Source organism: Bubalus bubalis, chromosome 20, assembly GCF_019923935.1.
Source record: "Bubalus bubalis isolate 160015118507 breed Murrah chromosome 20, NDDB_SH_1, whole genome shotgun sequence".
NCBI lineage: Eukaryota > Metazoa > Chordata > Mammalia > Artiodactyla > Bovidae > Bubalus > Bubalus bubalis.
In genome coordinates, this window is record NC_059176.1 from 44,152,700 (window position 1) to 44,172,400 (window position 19,701).

Below are 19,701 nucleotides of genomic sequence, written 5' to 3' on the forward strand. Positions count from 1 at the left end.
AAAATAAACTAAAGCAGACTACAATATTTAAGACTTTTTACAACAATTTCTTTTCAATTCCAGATAAGGAACCCAGAGCCCTAAATGTAGTTGGCTCCAGGTGTGACATTGGTCATGTTTTATTTATTCAACAGAGATCTGTCCCTGGCTTCCCTAGGTCCAGGCTTGGACACTGGCAAGAGAGGGTGAAAAAGGTAGACCCTGACCTTAGGAGACTGAATTGCAACTCTTTAAAGTCAGACTTTTTTTTTTAAGTCTTTATTGAATTTGTTATAACACTGTTTCTATTTTATGTCTTGGTTTTTTGGCCCAGAGGCTTGTGGAATCTTAACTCCCAGACCAGGGTTCGAACCTGCACTCCCTTCATTGAAAGGCAAAATCTTAACCACTGGACCAGGGAAGTCCCCTGTACAGTAACTCCTAAACCACCTACTCATACTATTTTTCCAGAAATGCTCATCACCATGGGAATGTAATTGGGCAGGGGTGGAGGGTGGCAGGATATAATAAATTTTCCCATCATTGCCATGGTTCTTATGGTGCTCAAGGATGATTTGAGGAGAAAAAGCTGGCTGTACTTGGCTTCCTGCTCCTGTGGGCCAAGAGGCATTGTCCCGGGTGGTGGGAGGAGGGGAGGAAGAATCTCCCCAGGGGAAATCCCAGAGAAGTGTCTTGACCACAGGCCTGTGTGCTCCTTTGTTCTATAACTCTAGGCGGAAAATGCCAAGAGAGGGTTAGATGTGCGAGAGATTTAGTGGGGGGAATGCCTGTGAGGGAGAAGCGGGAGGGAGCTGTCAGACCACAGTGTGGGCCGGCCTGGGCTGAAGAAGAACCAGGAGGAAGGAGGACCCAGGAGGAAGAGTCTCAATTGGAACAAAGTCTCAGCCATTCTTCACAAAGCTGATAAGGAGTCATCGAGCCACCTTTCAAAGGAGGCTGACCTACGGGAATGGCTCTTCCTACTTGTGCCTTGACCAGTCATTGACAGGGACAGCCTGCAGGCAGCACAACCTCTGTGCAAAGTCATGGGGGCGATAGATTAAGGGCCCAGCCGTGGGGCCCTTGGTCAGTTACAGCAATTACGCCACTGTGGCACAAGGTTCACAGTGCATTGTTGTTTTCTTTCTTCTTTTTATTTTTTAAGTAATTAATTAATTTATTTTTAAACTTTTGGCCACACCCTGTGGCCTATAGGGTCTTAGTTCCCTGACCAGGGATCTGACCTGCACCCTCTGCACTGGGAGGCTGAGCCTTAACCACTGGACCACCAAGGAAGCCCCAGGGGTGCATTTTCACGGCCACCACAAGTCCTTCTCAGCCAGCACCCTAAGCAGCAGCTCTCCCATCCTCCTTAACCCTTTGGAGATAATTCAGAAATACAAGGTATGTGGGATTTTTTTTTTTTTTCCTGTTTGCCACTCTTCAGAGACACTGAGGCAAAGAATTAAAGTTACTCCATATGTGGATAGAACAACAACAACAAAAATAGTGAATCCCATCTCTCTAGGGACCCTGCACTGTTAACTCTTTCTCCCACTCTCTACTCCTGCCTACTAGCAACCCTGGCTTCTCCAGCAGACAGGGATACAGCGCCCTGACTGCCTCATTGCCACATAATCTGTTCCCCAGGGCTCTTCTTAGCCAACACTTTCACCGTTTCCACCAACTGTTTCCCAGAACTGGTGCCAAAGCTAAATGAATGACAGATTTGCAATTCACTTGAACCTAAGCGTTGAGGAAGTTATGCTCTTATTGGGAAGCCGAATTTCTCATTTGTCTGTAAAGATTGATGGAGAATTAGGGCTGATGAAGCCCCCACATTGTGCCAGCTGTGGTCACAGGTGCTACACGGGTCATCAGTTGCATACCTCACCCCTGGGAGTTCATTGCGCATGGCTGCATTTTACAAACCCTGGGCACATACTGAGTAAGGGAACAGAGATTTGGGTGGGAATGAGGCTTGGGTCCTCTGACTCCAAGTTTAGTGTTCCTTCTGGCCCCGAAATTCTATCTGCATGTTGGACAATTTGGCTGACTTAAATAAGAGGAAATAGAGGTATTGGCTTATAGCAGGATTTTGTCTTTTTTTTTTTTTTTTAAATTATTTGTTTATTTGGCTGTGCTGGGTCTTAGTTGTGGCATGTGGGATCTAGTTCCCTGTGTGTGTGCTCTGTCGCTCAGCCGTGTCCGACTCTTTGCGACCCCATGGACTGTAGTCCACCAGGCTCCTCTGTTCATGGCATTTTCCAGGCAAGAATACTGGAGTGGGTAGCCATTCCCTTCTCTCCAGGGCATCTTCCCAACCCAGGGATTGAACCCACATCTCCTGTGCATTGGCAGGTGGACTCCTTACCCACTGAGGCATCAACCCAGGCCCCCTACATTGGGAGCCCAGAGTCTTAGCTACTGGACCACCAGGGAAGTCCCAAACCCCTTTAGTTTTGTCTAGAAGTATCTCATGTTGCAGTCTTTAGATTTGTATGTGTTTAACGCCTAACCCATTGCTTAATGCTCTTGAGAAACGTATTTTTCATTCTTGATTGTACTTTTAAAAAATTTGTGTTCATCTGTTATGCAACAAATATTTGCGTAAAAAAAACAAAGTTCTAGGGTAAATGGGATGTGAGGAATGAAGCAGATACATTTTTCTTCCCTCCCATGTCATCCTATCTGAGCACCAAAGTGTCAAGCGCCGTGTTGCCTCAGCAGTGCTTGAGAGGCCCTGTTTACTGGCCGTTTGTTAATCTGTATTCCAAATTTTCATTAATTCAGCTTAGCCACTGGGCTATATTGAACTTTTTTCCTTTGGAGGTTAAATTCACATAATGTAAAAATGATCCATTTTATTTTCTTCCCTTTATTTTTTATATTTATTTATTTCACTGTGCTGGGTTTTAGTTGTGGCATGAAGGATCTTCACTGTGGCATGTAAGATCTAGTTCCCTAACCAGGGATCAAACCTGGGCCCTCTGCATTGGGAGCTCGGAGTCTTGCCCACTGGACCACCAGAGAAGTCCCCACATGACCCATTTTAAAGTGTACAATTTAGTGACGTCACCCCACTCCAGTACTCTTGCCTGGAAAATCCCATGGATGGAGGAGCCTGGTAGGCTCCAGTCCATGAGGTCACTAAGAGTCGGGCACGACTGAGCGACTTCACTTTCACTTTTCACTTTCATGCATTGGAGAAGGAAATGGCAACCCACTCCAGTGTTCTTGCCTGGAGAATCCCAGGGATGGGAAGCCTGGTGGGCTGCCGTCTGTGGGGTCGCACAGAGTCGGACACGACTGAGGCGACTTAGCAGCAGCAGCAGCAGCATCTTCACAATGTTTCACAGCCAGCCACCACCTCGATGTAGTTCCAAACCATTTTCATCACAAGACAGAAACCTGTACCTACTCAGCAGTTACTCCCTTCTCCCCTCAGCCCCCAGCAATCACCAGTTTGCTTTCTGTCTCTGTGGATTTACTTATTCTGGCTATTTCACATAATGGGATCATACAGTAGGAGAGCTCTTACCTTTGGCTTCTTCCACTGGGCGTCCTGTTTTGGAGGTTTGTCCATGCGGTAAAGTGTATGGGGACTTCATTTCTTTCTGTGGCTTAAGAACGTCCCACAATTCATTTATCCCTTCATCTGTGGGTGAACATTTGGTTTGTCTCCACCTTTTGGCTATTGTAAATGATGCTGCTGTGGACATTCATGTGTCAGGAGTTGTGTGCGTCCCTATTTTCATTTCTTTTGGGCATATACTTATAACTGGAATTGCTGGGTCATATGGAAATTCTATATTTAACTTTTTTCCTTTGTTTTTGGCCACACTACTCGGCATGTAGAATCTTAGTTCCTCCACCAGGGATAAAACCTGCGTCCCCTGTGTTGGAAGTGGAAATTAAACACTGGCCCCCAGGAAAGTCTCTATATTTAAGTTTTTGAGGAACTGCCAAATTTTTCACAGTAAAAGTTCATGAAAACTGTTTTACAATCCTACCAGCAATGCAGGAGGGTTCTGATTCCTCCACTTCTTTGAATTTAAGGCTTCAAAAGCTACATTAATCACTTACAGGATGAGGAAGTGTCCTGTCTTTGAGACATTTTCCTTTTTCACATTTTATACTTTCTCTTTCACTTGCAGCCCACGCCTGAAAGCGACCAGGAGGAAGGATAGCTTTAGATGATGCAAACAGAAATTCCACCGGCCTCCAGATACTATCATGTGTCATGTTTCGCCAGGCTCCACAAGCTTGAGCTTCAGACTGTCTCGGTCACTTGCAGGTGAGCAGGCTCAAGACTCTGCTCCCCAGCCAGGAGAAGATGACTGACACTGAGTTTGGCTACGTTCACGGGCTGGCCGAGGACTATCTGAAATATGTGTTACAGATACAGCAACCTGGATCCAAGCCAAGCAAAACATCCAGGGTGTTACAAGACGTGGCTTCCTCTGTCCAGGACGAAGTGGAAAGGACTTTGAAGCAGTGCTTGGATAAGTTTGACGTGGTGTCCGTAGACACCGCCAGAACAATATTCAACCAAGTGATGGAAAAGGAATTTGAAGATGGCATTGTTAACTGGGGCAGGATTGTAACCATATTCGCCTTTGAAGGTATTCTTAGCAAGAAACTTCTGGGCAAGTGTATTGCCTCAGACATGGACATGTGCAAGGACATTTCTTACTTTGTGGCGGAGTTCATCACCGAAAACACAGGAGAGTGGATAAAGCAAAATGGAGGCTGGGTATGTGTGATGGAAGTATTCTTCTTTGTTCTTTACTTTAAAATAGGAAATGAAATAGCAAGTCTCTTTGGTAATTTAAAAAAGAGATTTACCTAAAGGATTATATTTTCTTTGAGTAGTTTGTTTTAATTTTTTTTTTAATTTTAAAATAAAGAGGAATTTCCCTGGTTGTCTAGTGGATAACACTCTGCACTTCTAACTCAGAGGGCCTGGATTTGAATCCCTGGTCAGGGAACTAGATCCCACATGGTGCGACTAAGACCCAGCACAGCCAAACAAATTAAAATAATAAAAAAAGACATTTCTAGCTGATTTCCAGTGAATCTTAAAATTTTATAGCTGAGAAACACTTGAGGTTTCAGTTTTTATACCTACAGTGTAAATTGAAGAAGTGAGTTTGGGGGATTAATAAAGCACCTCCCTAATGCTTCTTCAGAGTCTAGTCCACAGGACTGAGCTCTTGCCAGGGTTGTCATGACAATGTAGAATTAGTACAGAATGAGTTGGTATTAGAATCTGTTATATTTAGGTATTTATTATGTTGCAAAAGACAGGTGTAAATTTTTGCGAGTTTGTTGCTTCCTGCCCCCTCTCCCTGCCCCACCCAGTTTTCTAATATACCAAATTCTGGCCAGTAAAGCTTGGTGATTTAAAAAACATAATGTACTATATCACCAGCTAGAATCTATTCAAGATTTTCCAAATAAAAATTCACTTTATTATCAATGCCTCAAAAACTGAGACCATGCAGGGGTCCTAGATCACAACTCAAATTGTAGCATATCATGCATGCTTAGTCGTGTCTGACTCTTTGCAGCCCCATGGACTATACAGCTTGCCAGGCTCCCCGGTCCATGGGATTCTCCAGGCAAGAATACTGGAATAGTTTGTCATGCTCTCCTCCAGGGGGCTCTTCCTGACCCAGGGATCGAACCCGGGTGTCTTGCATTGCAGGCAGATTCTTTATTGTCTGAGCCACCAGGGAAACCCCACACAACTCATTGATAAGGGGCCTGTCCCAGCTGAATGCACATACTTTTCTTGATATTCCAGTAAACTCAGTGCTCACTTTTCTTACAGCACTGATTTCCCATAGATCCTCTCTTCAACCCACAATCCCTGGCCTCCCCTCTTCTCAAAGCTGTCCACTGTTATCAATTATTTTACATGCAAAGCATCCCTATTAATAAAAAAAAATGCTTGTTGGATATATCTATAGAAAATATACATAGCACTTCTTTGTAAAAAAAATTATAAGTTGTTAAATAATATTTAACAATACTAATACTAATATTTGAAGTGAAATTTGCTCAGTTGTGTCTAACTCTTTGCGACCCCATTGACTATACAGTCCATGGAATTCTCCAGGCCAAAATACTGGAATGGGTAGCCTTTCAGAAATTGTTTGTGTAAATAGTTCTTGACATGGGCTTGATCTGTGGGTCAGGAAGATCACCTGGAGGAGAGCATGGCAAACCCACTCCACTATTCTTGCCTGGAAAATCCCATGGACAGAGAAGCCTGGCAGGTTATAGTCCATGGGGTCCAAAAGAGTCAGACATGACTGAGCTCAGCACAAGGACTTCCCCGGAGATCCAGTGGTTAAGATTCCTGCAAGGGGATGGGTTCCAATCCCTGGTTGGGGAACTAAGATCCCGTCCTTCGCCAGGATATCTTCCTGACCCAGGGATTGAACCCGGGTCTCCCACATTGTTGGCAGATGCTTTATCGTCTGAGCCACCAGGGAAGTCCTAACATGGCCACACATACACACAAAAGAGTACTACATATATGCTGTTGTATGTGAATGCTGTTGAATGATCATTTCTAGCTGATGGATAGTTATTTATTTCGAGTTATTCCAGAGCTCTCATGAACAATACTTCATTGGATATCTTTAGTCATGTCTTCCCTGTGCATGTGTGCTTTTCTAGGATGAATACTGGGATATAGAATGGCTAAGTCATGGTGTCAACACATTTTCAAACTTAGTAGATGCTTGTCCTCCTAAATGATTCTAACCTAGTTACCCCCCTATCACAGCTTGATGGAATACACCACATTTCCTTTCATCCCGGCTGACTAATATGATGTTATGGTGGTCTGTCATATTTTCCCTACTCTGTTGGCTTAAAAATACATACCTAATTATCTTTTTGTTGTTGTCCACACCCTGTGGCATATGGAATCTTAGTCCCATGCCCCCTGCAATGGAAGCGCAGAGTCTTAACCACTGGACTGCCAGGGAAGTCTTCTGTCTTGCTGTTTTAATTCTTTTTAAAATCAGTTTCCTTGATTACTAGTGTCTTTTCACATTGAGCATCTTTTCATATGTTTATTGACTATTTGTAATTCTTATTCAGGGAACTGCCTATTTTTCTCCTGTGTCCATTTTCCCATTTTTTGTCTTTTTCTCACTGATTTGTGGAAATTCTTGGAATATTCTGGACACAAATTATTATATATATATATATGTTTTATATATGCTAAGTCACTTCAGTCGTGTCTGACTCTTTGCTACCGTATGGACTGTAGCCCACCAGTTTCCTCGGTGCATGGGATTTGCCAGGCAAGAATACTGGCATGGGTTGTCATTTTCTTCTTCAGGGAAATCTTCCCCAGGGATTGAATGTCTCTTACATCTCCTGCATTGACAGGCAGATTCTTTACCACTAATACCACTTGGGAAGCCCCTTGTATATGGTGGATATCGTCTAATATGTTGATTGCTTTTTAAAACTATAGATGTCTTTGGTGCTCATAAATGTTTTAAAAGTTGATGAAATCACACGTATTAATGTTTTACTTGATGTCTTTTGCACTTTGTTTGAGATCTTTCTGCATAATGAAAGGGTTTCCTTCAATCACTCTCCTTTCTCTATCACCTTTTTTTCTTGGAACTCAGCCTGACTTGGGGCTGGACAAAGCATGCAAGATATTTGCTCATGTTCTCTTCTGGTTGCTGTGGGGAGCTATACTGAAGGATGGGTGGAAATTCCAGCTATTATGCTGTGTAGATTTCAAATGAATGCAGGAAGGTTTCTAGCACAGAGGTCTATGTGTAGAGAAATCCTAGTTGGCAAACTCCATATGAGGGGCTCAATGGTAAAGATTCTGCCTGCCATTGCAGGAGATGCAGGTTTGATCTCTGGGTCAGGAAGATCCCTTGAAGGAGGAAATGGCAACCCACTCTAGTATTCTTGCCTGGAAAATTCCATGCACAGAGGAGCCTATCTGGCTACAGTCCATGGGGTTGCAAAGAGTCAGACACTAGAGTACTAGGAATACTAGAGTGGGTTGCCATTTCCTCCTCCAGGGGATCTTCCCCACCCAGGGATGGAACACGAGTCTCACATGTCTCCTTAGTGACTCAACAACAGTAACAAAAACAACATATAAGCTTGCACTGTATTTGTAACACACAAAAAATTAAGAAATGTTCCTGAAAATTTTTAACTTATTCACAGTAAATGTTGTAAGTTCCTGGAATTCATAATTAGTGGATGGTATGGAATTGTCTCTGAGAAATTCTAGAAGGCTACTAATCTTTCGGGGGTGGTACAGGTGTGTGGAGGTTTGTAACATTGTACAGGAGGTGGTAACCAAAACTATCCCAAAGAAAAAGAAATGCAAGAAGGCAAAGTGGTTGTCTAAGGAGACCTTACAAATAGCTGAGAAAAGAAGAGAAGCAGACGGCAAAGGAGAAAGGGAAAGATATATCCAACTGAATGCCGAGTTCTAGAGAATAGCAAGGAAAGAAAGAAAGCCTTCTTAAGCAGGAAACTCAATACAAGTTTCGAGCTACTGTTATAATTAGTAGCATCATAGTATCGCCTAAGTTTCCTGAATATCTGCTCAGTCACTCAGTCGTGTCCGATTCTTTGCACCCCATGGACTGTGGGGCATGGGATTCTCCAGGTAGGAACACTAGAGTGGGTTGCCATTTCCTCCTCCAGGGGATCTTCCCCACCCAGAGATCGAACACGAGTCTCACATGTCTCCTGCACTGGCAGGCGGGTTCTTTACCACTAGCACCACCTGGGGAAGCCCAACTTCCCTGAATAGATAGGTGTAATCTCCAGAAATTATATCACCAGCTATATAGTTAGATATTAGCCACCATCTAAAACAGATGCCCTAAAGAGAGTGGGGGGGAACCAGTGAGATTTATTCTTTTTTCATTTTTATCATCTTGAGCTGCTTTTCTTTCCTTCTTCCTTCCCTCCTTTCCCCCTCCCTTGTTTCTCCCTTCCTTTCTTTCTTTCTTTTCTTTGCTGCTTCTCATGTCACTTGTTATTCCTCTTCCACATTTACCATTACTTCCTCCTGCCTCTGCCAGCGTGACGTGCTAGAAATGAAAAGGCTCTCGTAGGTCTGACAGGAGAGCCGGTGCCATTATTATTTATTTTTTTTTTTAGCAGTCTTTGGCATTCATGAGGAAAGGCTGGTTCTTAAAAACCAGTAGAATGTGTCTGAGAAGAGACTCATCTCACTGCCTGGGACTGCCTTTCCTTTGCAGCCAGGTGGCTTTCCTGCTTTTGCCCACTTCAGTAAAACACTCTCCTGCCCCTGTACTGGTCGAGTGGAAAGGATACTCTACCTCCAGCTTCACATGAGAGGAATCACCTCTACCTCATGCACACTGAATACATCATGCTTGGCCCAGGGCCTGTGGTATAGAACATAGCCAGCAAATATTTGTTAATGGGGTGATGGAATGAACTAGCATTGAAAGTGAGATCTAAATTCCGATTTTCCCACTCACTAGAAGTGTGATCTTGGATGAGTTGCTGAAGTCACTTGAGACCCAAATTCCTAATATAATATAAAATAATATTTTCCATAATATAGCGGCTTCCCTGGTGGCTCAAACAGTGAAGAATTCCCCTGCAATGCAGGGGACACGGGTTCAATCCCAGGGTGGGGAAGATCCCCTGGAGAAGGGAATGGCTGCCCACTCCAGTATGCTTGCCTGGAGAATCCCATGGACAGAGGAACCTGGGTGTCTACAGTCATGGGTTCACAAAGAGTCAGACACAACTGAGGGACTAACATTTTCACTTCACCTCACATAATGTATAATAAAGACAATAATATATACTGTTAAAAGTTGAAAGAACTTTTCTGTAAGAGTGTTTTGTAAACTGTCAGATATAATACAACTGTGAAGGTTACATGGAAAATTCCAAAAAGTTTAAATATGCAAATTCTTAAAACTACTCTAATACCAAAAGAAAGCCCCTTTTGAAAGTAGGAATGTATAATCAGAACTGGTGCTTTCCATGTAACCAGCATGTTGAAGTCTGAGTCATAAGTGTTATGCAAAGTAGGTTTTATTTTCTTATGATCATCTTGCTCTCAATAATGGTCTGGTGAATTTGAGGGCAAATCAAAGGACCTACACAGGCATGTAGATGATTAACCAAGTGTTCAGCCTGGCAAAGGCATTTCCAAAATGATGTAATACAAGCTCAAAATTTTTTATATATCCTTTGATATATAAAATAGATTTGGGGGCCAGATTCTTCTTGTATATCTTTTTGAATTTTAACTTGAGATTTAAAAATTGTTTAATGAAGAATAAGGTTAGATGTAGTTCAGGTCTCCCTGAGGGCTCCTTCAGGGAGTATCTGTGGAGTATCCTTTCCACTTGACCAGCTCAGCTCTCTCCCCTTGGGAGTCCTCTGTGACTCGTTCCGTGCATACCCTGCACTTGACGCATCAGCAGATTCTGATTCTGCACACCCAGCACATTGGAGCAACTGTCTTCTCTCACTTAACTGTGTCAATAGGCTCCTCCCAGCTTCCCTGCTTCCAAGCTTGCCCTGCGATGCTCTGTTCCCCACATAGCAGAGTGATCAGAGCCGTCAGAGGAATTTTTAAAATAACTCGCCTTACATATTCCATGTTAACACTTCCAATGTTTACAGACTATCCTATCATTTTTATGCATCATAATTTACTTAAGCAATTTCCAACAGCTAGACATTTGGGTTGTTTTCTGTTTTTCCTTCTTAGAGATAATGCTTCAATACTAAACATGGAGATGGTTTTCCACCCCCACAGCATAAAAGAAGACTGCCTTTCACTGCCCCTCCCTCTCCATTCTGCCTTTTGACTTTAGTTCCTCACTGCTTCTCTCTCTGACACTAGAAAAGAACTTGGTATCCAGGGCCCAACGGATGGTTACTTTGAGACTAAAGTCTGCCATCTTCTCAGTCAGCTGGGTTTCCAAATAAAGTCTTATTCCTTGCCTCAAAAAAAAAAAAAAAAAAAAAAAAGAAGGCTGCCTCATGATCACCTTCTCACAATAGAATGATTGGTTCATCTATAATCACACTACTCATACATTTTGGAATACACATTGCCTTCAAAAGTTTTGCTACCAATGGGACAAGCTCACAACTTGATCAGCATTAGATGGAACCATTAAACATAATCTTGAGGGTTTAATAGACTTCTATTAACAAGGTCAAGTTAATAAGTCTAAAAAACAGTAAGATTCCATTACAATGTGAATTTAACAGCTGATAATGTGGAGTTTTTTCCCTATATACTTGCTCATGATTGATATTTATCTTCTCAACAGCCTTTGCCTTTTAAATTATTGAGGGCTTGATGATTTCCTCTTATGTTTGAATGAACTCTTTCATGGCAAATGTGTAATAAATAGTATCCTGGTCTGTTGTTCTTATTTTAGTTTCTTATAGCTTAAAAAAAAAAAGAATCTTCATATAGCTGAATTGTCAGTTTTTTTCCTTTGTTGTTGCTTTAGAACTTTAATAAATATAAGAGGGTGACATATTAACCATTAACTGCCTGATCGTAATGGTGATCATTGTGATAATAAAAATCATTGTAGAGTTGCCCCCACAGTACGGGGTTTATAGAAATTCTAGGAAGAGGAACACTGAAGTGGATCCCACACCTGGGATGGGTGGGAAATGCCTGAGTGTGTAAAGGCAGGAGAAAGAGGAAGAAAAGCAGGAGCAGCCTGTCCCTTCTGTGAGCATGTGACAGCAAGCATCTCCAGGCATGACGTCACACTTCACACGGAGGCGGAAGTTGGCTTTCTTATGCAATCTTTTCAATGGAAAATTCTTCTGAATGGTGTTAGTCTTCGCTGCCGGTGATGCTCCAAAAGACAGTTCCACAGCATTACTGACTTCTTAGTCAAAGAAATATGTTTGGTTTACACTTTATGTAAATATGTTAGTCACACTAGACTGTGAACCACGAACTACTTGAAGACGTTTGTAACCCCAGAAATGGAACTTTACTAGATGAACATCTAAAAAAATTGTTTTAAACAATTTTCTAATCTTCTTGGGAGTGGTTTGAAAATTTATGGATTGAAAAGAGCAGTGCTTTCATTTCAGTACAAGTCCAGGTACTAAGAAATCAGGTAACCTTACTTACATAACATTTTTTTCTGGATCTCTGTTTCCTCATTTGTCAAAATAAGAGAAGACATTAGGCTGGATAAGCTCAGAGGTGCTTTTCAGTGAGGGTGCTCTATAATATATCAAAAGTTAATTAAATACAGTGTCCAGTTTATGTGTGCATGCAGTCTCAGTTGCTCAGTTGTGTCCAACTCTTTGCAACCCCATGGACTATAGCCTGCCAGACTTCTCTGTTCATGGAATTTTCTGGGCAAGAATACCAGATTGGGTTGCCATTTCCTACTCCAGGGGGGTCCAGTTTACATGCTTCTTAAAAAAAAAAAAAAGTCTGATTAAAAAAGGAATGAATGTAATCTGACTTTACTGTTGCATCCTCATGACTCTCAGCACAAAGGAGTTTCCCTAGTGGCTTAATGGTAAAGAATCCACCTGCCGATGCAGGAGACATGGGTTCGGTCCTTATCCATGAAGATCCCACATGCCTTGGAGCAACTAAGCCCATGTGCCACAACTATTGAGCCTGTGCTCTAGAGTTGGAGAGCCACGACTACTGAGCCCACATATTACAACTACTGAAGCCTAAGCACCTACAGCTCTTGCTCTGCAGCAAGAGAAGCCTCTGCAACGAGAAGCCTGAGCACTGAGAAAGCCTGCATGTAGCAACAAAGACACAGCACAGCCAAAAACAAATCAATAAATAAAATTATTTAATAAATGCATATTTTAGTCCCAAACATTCAGAAGAAAAAGAGGGTGGGGGGCAGGGGGGGAAGATAGACTCTCTACCCTCTAGCGCTATGCCATCCAATACAGTAGCCACTTGTCACTGGTGACTGTTGAACAGTTTCAGTGTGGCTGGTCTGAATTGAGATATGCTGTAAGTTCAAACACACATTGGATTGTAAAGATATAGTACCAATAAAGTAAAATATCTTATTTCCATCATGCTTACATATTGAAATCACAATTTATTTGTTTGCTTATCTATGTATTTATTTATTTTTGGCAATGCACAGCAAGGCATGTGGGATCCTAGTTTTCCACCAGCGATCAAACCCACACTCCCCACATTGGAAGCACAAAGTCTTAATCACTGAACCACCAGGGAAGTCCCAAAATCATAATATTTTTAGATAAATTGATTATATTTTTAAAACTAATTTTGCCTCTTTTTACTTTTAAATATGTGGCTACTGGGAATTCCCTGGTGGTTCAGTTGTTAGGACTCTGTGGTTTCAATTCCAGGGGAGAAGATTCAATCCCTGCTTGGGGAAATAAGAACGATCCAGCAAAAAAAAAAAAAACAAAAACCTGTGGCTAAAAAGATTACGTATGTAGCTTGCACTATATTTCTGTTGGACAGTACTGCTCTAGGGTGGTCTGGAATTGAAGATGGAGAATGGTAATGAGGCTGACCAGAATAAAACCAGTGAAAATATAGAGAAGACTACCTACATTAATTAAATGAAAGTTTATTTGCTTTTTATTCCAACAAATTTAGTCTCCACTGATTTTTTAAAATGTTAACTTTGTTCTCTTGTAGGAAAATGGGTTTGTAAAGAAGTTTGAAACCAAATCTGGCTGGCTGACTTTTCTGGAAGTTACAGGAAAGATCTGTGAAACATTATGTCGCCTGAAGCAATACTATTGACTGAAAAGGACACTCCACATTGTGAAATTTGTCTAATTTTTTAAACTCATACAAGAAGTACTGTTAACACTTACTTCTACTTCTAAACAGAGAACTCTGATGATGTAACTTGACATTCTGGACTTATGGGAATTTTCTCCCCATTTTAGCGAATAAACTGTATGTATATGTGATGTGTACTGTCTGGGAGTCTAACAACAAAATGATAAAGCTCAATAAAGGGAACAGGGGCTGAACTAAGAGAAGGATGACCCGGAAGGTGACGTCTTTGGCAGATTTTCTTAAGGGTGTGTCCACTACCCCCAAATCATTTCCAGTGTCAGTAGTCTAGATTGATGGACTTCCCAGGTGCTGTGCTCAGTCACACAGTCGTATCTGACTGTTTGCAACCCCATGGATTGTAGCCCGCCAGACTCCTCTGTCCATGGGAATTCTCCAGGCAAAAATACTGGAGTGGGTTGCCATGCCCTCCTCCAGGGGATCTTCCCGACCCAGGGGTCGAATTATAGCCAGATTCTTTACCATCTGAGCCATCAGGGAAGCCCCTTCCCAGGCAGCTCAGTCAGTAAAGAATCCGCTGCCAAGAAGGAGATGCAGGAAACCCGAGTTCGATCCCTGGGTCAGGGAGATCCCCTGGAGGAGGAAATGGCAACCCACTCCAGTATTCTTGCCTGGAAAATTCCATAGGCCAAGGAACCTGGTGGGCTATAGTCCTTGGGGGTCACAAAGAGTCAGACATAACTTATCGACTAAACCACTACACCACAGTCTAGACTGATAGTGGGTGAGGTCTGCTGCCCACATGCCTCTGGGATCCAAGTTTTCTGAAGACCCCAGGGCCCCTGAATGGTTACATGTGGTTTTCCACTGATGCCCTCTCAGCTCACTTCAGAGGTGTCCTTTAAAGCTTATGAATACGGCAGCGAGATATGGAGGATACCTTGGGAGAATCTGAACAAGGATAGTCAGGTAAATGACTCAACGTTGAGCCACTGTTAAACTCTCCATTTAAGAAATTTCACAAAATAGGGACTCCCTTGTGGTCCAGTAGAAGGTCCATTGGAGGGTCTGCCTTCCAATATGGGGGACATGGGTTCAATCTTTGGTTGGTGAACTAAGATCCCACATGCCACAGAGCAACTAAGCCCACGAGCTACAGCTACTGAGCCTGTGTGCTGCTACAACCTAACCCTAAGATCGGATGCAGCCAAAAACAAATACAAAAAAATTTTCACAAAGTGGAAAATGATGTCATTTATTAGCCCCTGTGTTCTGATTTTTATGTCAGCACATCAGATTGCAATATGGGAGCACTGTACCTTGTTCAGGGGAGCCTGGTGGGCTGCCGCCTATGGGGTCGCACAGAGTCGGGCACGACTGAAGCGACTTAGCAGCAGCAGCAGCAGTACCTTGTTCTAGACTTTCTCCTTCTTCCTCTCCTCCCACAATACAATCTCTACCCACCCTGGGGCTGTTTTACCCTTCCTCTGAAGTTGTCTTTGCATCCAGTAAAGAAACCAGAGCCTCCTTTCCCCATTGCCCTTCAGGGGATTTCAGTTAATTTATGTTTTACCTCTCATGGTGATTCCTTTTTTTCGGTTGTGCCATGCAGCATGTGGGATCCTAGCTCCCTGTTGTTGTTCAGTTGCTGTCGAGTCTGTCTCTGCAATCCCAATGACTGAAGCATGCCAGGCTTCCCTGTCCTTCACTTTTTAGCCGTCTGACCAGGGATCCAATCTGTGCCCGCTGAAGAAGAGTTGGATACAATTTAGTGACTTAATAGCAACAACTGCATTGGAAACTTGGAGCGTTAAGCACTCAGTCAGTCAGTCAGTTCAGTGGCTCAGTCCTGTCCGACTCTTTGAGACCCCATGAATCGCACCACGCCAGACCTCCCTGTCCATCACCAACTCCCTGAGTTCACCCAGACTCACGTCCATCGAGTCAGTGATGCCATCCAGCCATCTCATCCTCTGTCGTCCCCTTCTCCTCCTGCCCCCAATCCCTCCCAGCATCAGAGTCTTTTCCAATGAGTCAACTCTTCGCATGAGGTGGCCAAAGTACTGGAGTTTCAGCTCTAGCATCATTCCTTCCAAAGAAATCCCAGGGCTGATCTCCTTCAGAATGGACTGGTTGGATCTCCTTGCAGTCCAAGGGACTCTCAAGAGTCTTCTCCAACACCACAGTTCAAAAGCATCAATTCTTCGGTGCTCAGCCTTCTTTACAGTCCAATTCTCACATCCATACATGACCACAGGAAAAACTATGGCCTTGACTAGACGAACCTGTGTTGGCAAAGTAATGTCTCTGCTTTTGAATATGCTATCTAGGTTGGTCATAACTTTCCTTCCAAGGAGTAAGCGTCTTTTAATTTCATGGCTGCAGTCACCATCTGCAGTGATTTTGGAGCCCAGAAAAATAAAGTCTGACACTGTTTCCACTGTTTCCCCATCTATTTCCCATGAAGTGGTGGGACCGGATGCCATGATCTTAGTGTTCTGCATGTTGAGCTTTAAGCCAACTTTTTTACTCTCCACTTTCACTTTCACCAAGAGGCTTCTTAGTTCCTCTTCACTTTCTGCCATAAGGGTGGTGTCATCTGCATATCTGAGGTTATTGCTATTTCTCCCGGCAATCTTGATTCCAGCTTATGTTTCTTCCAGTTCAGCATTTCTCATGATGTACTCTGTATAGAAGTTAAATAAGCAGGGTGACAATATACAGCCTTGACGTACTCCTTTTCCTATTTGGAACCAGTCTGTTGTTCCATGTCCAGTTCTAACTGTTGCTTCCTGACCTGCATACGGATTTCTCAAGAGGCAGGTCAGGTGGTCTGGTATTCCCATCTGTTTCAGAATTTTCCACAGTTTATTGTGATCCACACAGTCAAAGGCTTTGGCATGGTCAATAAAGCAGAAATAGATGTTTTTCTGGAACTCTCTTGCTTTTTCCATGATCCAGCGGATGCTGGCAATTTGATCTCTGGTTCCTCTGCCTTTTCTAAAACCAGCTTGAACATCAGGAATTTCACGGTTCACGTATTGCTGAAGCCTGGCTTGGAGAATTTTGAGCATTACTTTGCTAGCGTGTGAGATGAGTCAATTGTGCGGTAGTTTGAGCATTCTTTGGCATTGCCTTTCTTTGGGATTGAAATGAAAACTGACCTTTTCCAGTCCTGTGGCCACTGCTGAGTTTTCCAAATTTGCTGGCATATTGAGTTGGCACTTTCACAGCATCATCTTTCAGGATTTGAAGTAGCTCCACTGGAATTCCATCACCTCGACTAGCTTTGTTCGTAGTGATGCTTTCTAAGGCCCACTTGACTTCACATTCCAGGATGTCTGGCTCTAGGTCAGTGATCACACCATCGTGATTATCTGGGTCGTGAAGATCTTTTTTGTACAATTCTTCTGTGTATTTTTGCCATCTCTTCTTAATATCTTCTGCTTCTGTTAGGTCCATACCATTTCTGTCCTTTATTGAGCCCATCTTTGCATGAAAGATTCCCTTGGTATCTCTAATTTTCTTGAAGAGATCTCTAGTCTTTTCCATTCTGTTGTTTTCCCACTATTTCTTTGCATTGATCACTGAAGAAGGCTTTCTTATCTCTTCTTGTTATTCTTTGGAACTCTGCATTCAGATGCTTATATCTTTCCTTTTCTCCTTTGCTTTTTGCTTCTCTTCTTTTCGAAGCTATTTGTAAGGCCTCCCCAGACAGCCATTTTGCTTTTTTGCATTTCTTTTCCACGGGGGTGGTCTTGATCCCTGTCTCCTGTACAATGTCATGAACCTCATTCCATTGTTCATCAGGCACTCTATCTATCAGATCTAGTCCCTTAAATCTATTTCTCACTTCCACTGTATAATCATAAGGGATTTGATTTAGGTCATAGCTGAATGGTCTAGTGGTTTTCCCACTGGACCACACGTAAGCACTGGTGATTCTTAACGGTGGGAATTAGGACACTGGGGTGAGTTAGCAGGGAAATATTCCCAGTGAAAGTAGCTCTGGCTGCTGAACAAATCCTAGGTCACCTGGGCAGTGTCTGCAGCAGGTGAAGAGCATTTTCCTTTTCCTCCTTCACCACCCCTCCCCCTACCAAACTGTGTTCAGTATTAATCACTTTTTGCATTAATCAGCACTAAGGTGGGAATGAATAGTCATGAATGGACGTCAACAGGAAGTGTGTGTCAGAGCAGTGCTACCTGGAATAGGTTTGCACAGGAAACCACAAACCCTGGCTTTTATATTCTGTGATAATCTATTTAACAAAGTGACGGTGAGATATCACTGACCGTTTCTGGCTTGGCTGGTGACCTGGTCTTTCAGACTACAGCTTGCTGCGTGCTTTGTTTAGCACCTTACTTAAAATAAAAAAGCTTTGAGGAACCTCAACTTCTAACTGATGCCATAAACAAAAATGAAAGTGAAACAGATCACAAACATATATGTTAAGTTGAAACTATAAAGCTCCTGGAGAAAACCTTCACAAGCTTGGAATAGGTAGATTTCTTAGTGACAACACAAAAACCTGAACTGGAAAAAAAAAGATTGGTAATTTAGAAATCACCAAACTTTTAAAAATTATTTTTAAAAGACACAGTTGAGAAGTCAAAGAGGGTATGTGAATTATATCTCAATAAAGCTGTTTAAAAAAATAACTCAAAGCAAGTCACAGAATGGGAGATAATATATGCCACATTACTATCTGACAAAGGACTTGTCTCCAGAAAAAAAATAATACTCTTACAATTTGATAAAAACATGACCATTGATCTAATTTAAAATTTGGCAAAAAATCTGACCACACACTTAGCAAATGTAGATGGTCAACAGACATGAAGAAGATTCTGGACACCGTTAATCATGAGGGAAATGCAAATTAAAACCACAATGAGAGGACTTCCCTGAAGGTCCAGTGGTTAAGAATCTGCCTGCCAATGCAGGAGACATGGGTTCTATCCCTGGTCTGGGTAGATTCTACATGCTGTGGAGCAACTAAGCCTGTGTGACACAACCAACGGAGCCCATGCACTGCAATTGAAAGCCCACACGCTGCAGCTAGGGAGAAGCCCCTGCAGTGCAGCCAAAATATAAAAAATCTTAAAACAAAAATAAAAACCCACAATGAGACCATTGGACACCCTCAAGGATGGCTAAAATGAAGAAGATTGATTATACCATCCTTGGGGAAGATATGGAATAACTGGAAGTCTTGGCCACTTCTGGTGGTAATGGAAAACCACAACTGTTTTGGAGAACAGCTTGGCAATTTCTCATAAAGTAAAAGTATACTTACTGTAAGACCCAGACTTTCTACTCCTAGGTATCTACTCAAAAGAAATAAAAACATATGTCTGTACTATTCATCACAACTCTATTCACAATGGCCAAAAGAAAAAAAAAAAAACAAACCTAAACCCTGGAAACAACCCAAATGTTTATTTGACAGGTGAGTCATTCAGCAAATTGTAGCATATCCACATGATGGAATATTACACAGGAAAAAAATGAATGAAGAACTGATACATAAATGGAATGGATAAACCTCAAAAGCATGTTGAGCAGAAGCAGCTGGTCACAAAAGCAGTGTATATCATACTGTATCATCTAAGTGAAATTCTAGAAAAGACAAATCTAATACATAGTGACAGAGAGCAGCTGAGTAGTGGCCCGGGACTGGTGTGTGGGTGAAAGGAGTGAAGAAAACATTCTGTCTTGCTTGAGCTGGTAGAAATTTGCCAAAATTCAGAGAGGTTCACACTTAAAATAGGTGCCTTTTATTGTAGATAATATCTCAATGAAGTTGACTTAGAAAAAAAGTTCTTGTGTGAGGGGAAAAAAATGATGAACACTCATTACAAATGATGTAAACAATAAGGAAAAATACACAAGGAGAGAAATAAATACC

At 42.3% G+C, this 19,701-nt stretch overlaps 1 protein-coding gene across 1 annotated transcript; it reads left to right on the top strand.

Annotated features, from left to right (window-relative positions):
* The first annotated feature begins 1,252 nt into the window (after nt 1-1,252).
* On the top strand, nt 1,253-13,962 carry BCL2A1 (BCL2 related protein A1). Its single transcript, XM_006076590.4, has 3 exons — nt 1,253-1,383; nt 4,137-4,735; nt 13,682-13,962. Exons 2-3 carry the CDS (start codon nt 4,316-4,318, stop codon nt 13,787-13,789), a joined length of 528 nt encoding a protein of 175 aa, XP_006076652.1. The 5' UTR covers nt 1,253-1,383; nt 4,137-4,315; the 3' UTR covers nt 13,790-13,962.
* The last annotated feature ends 5,739 nt before the right edge of the window (nt 13,963-19,701 follow it).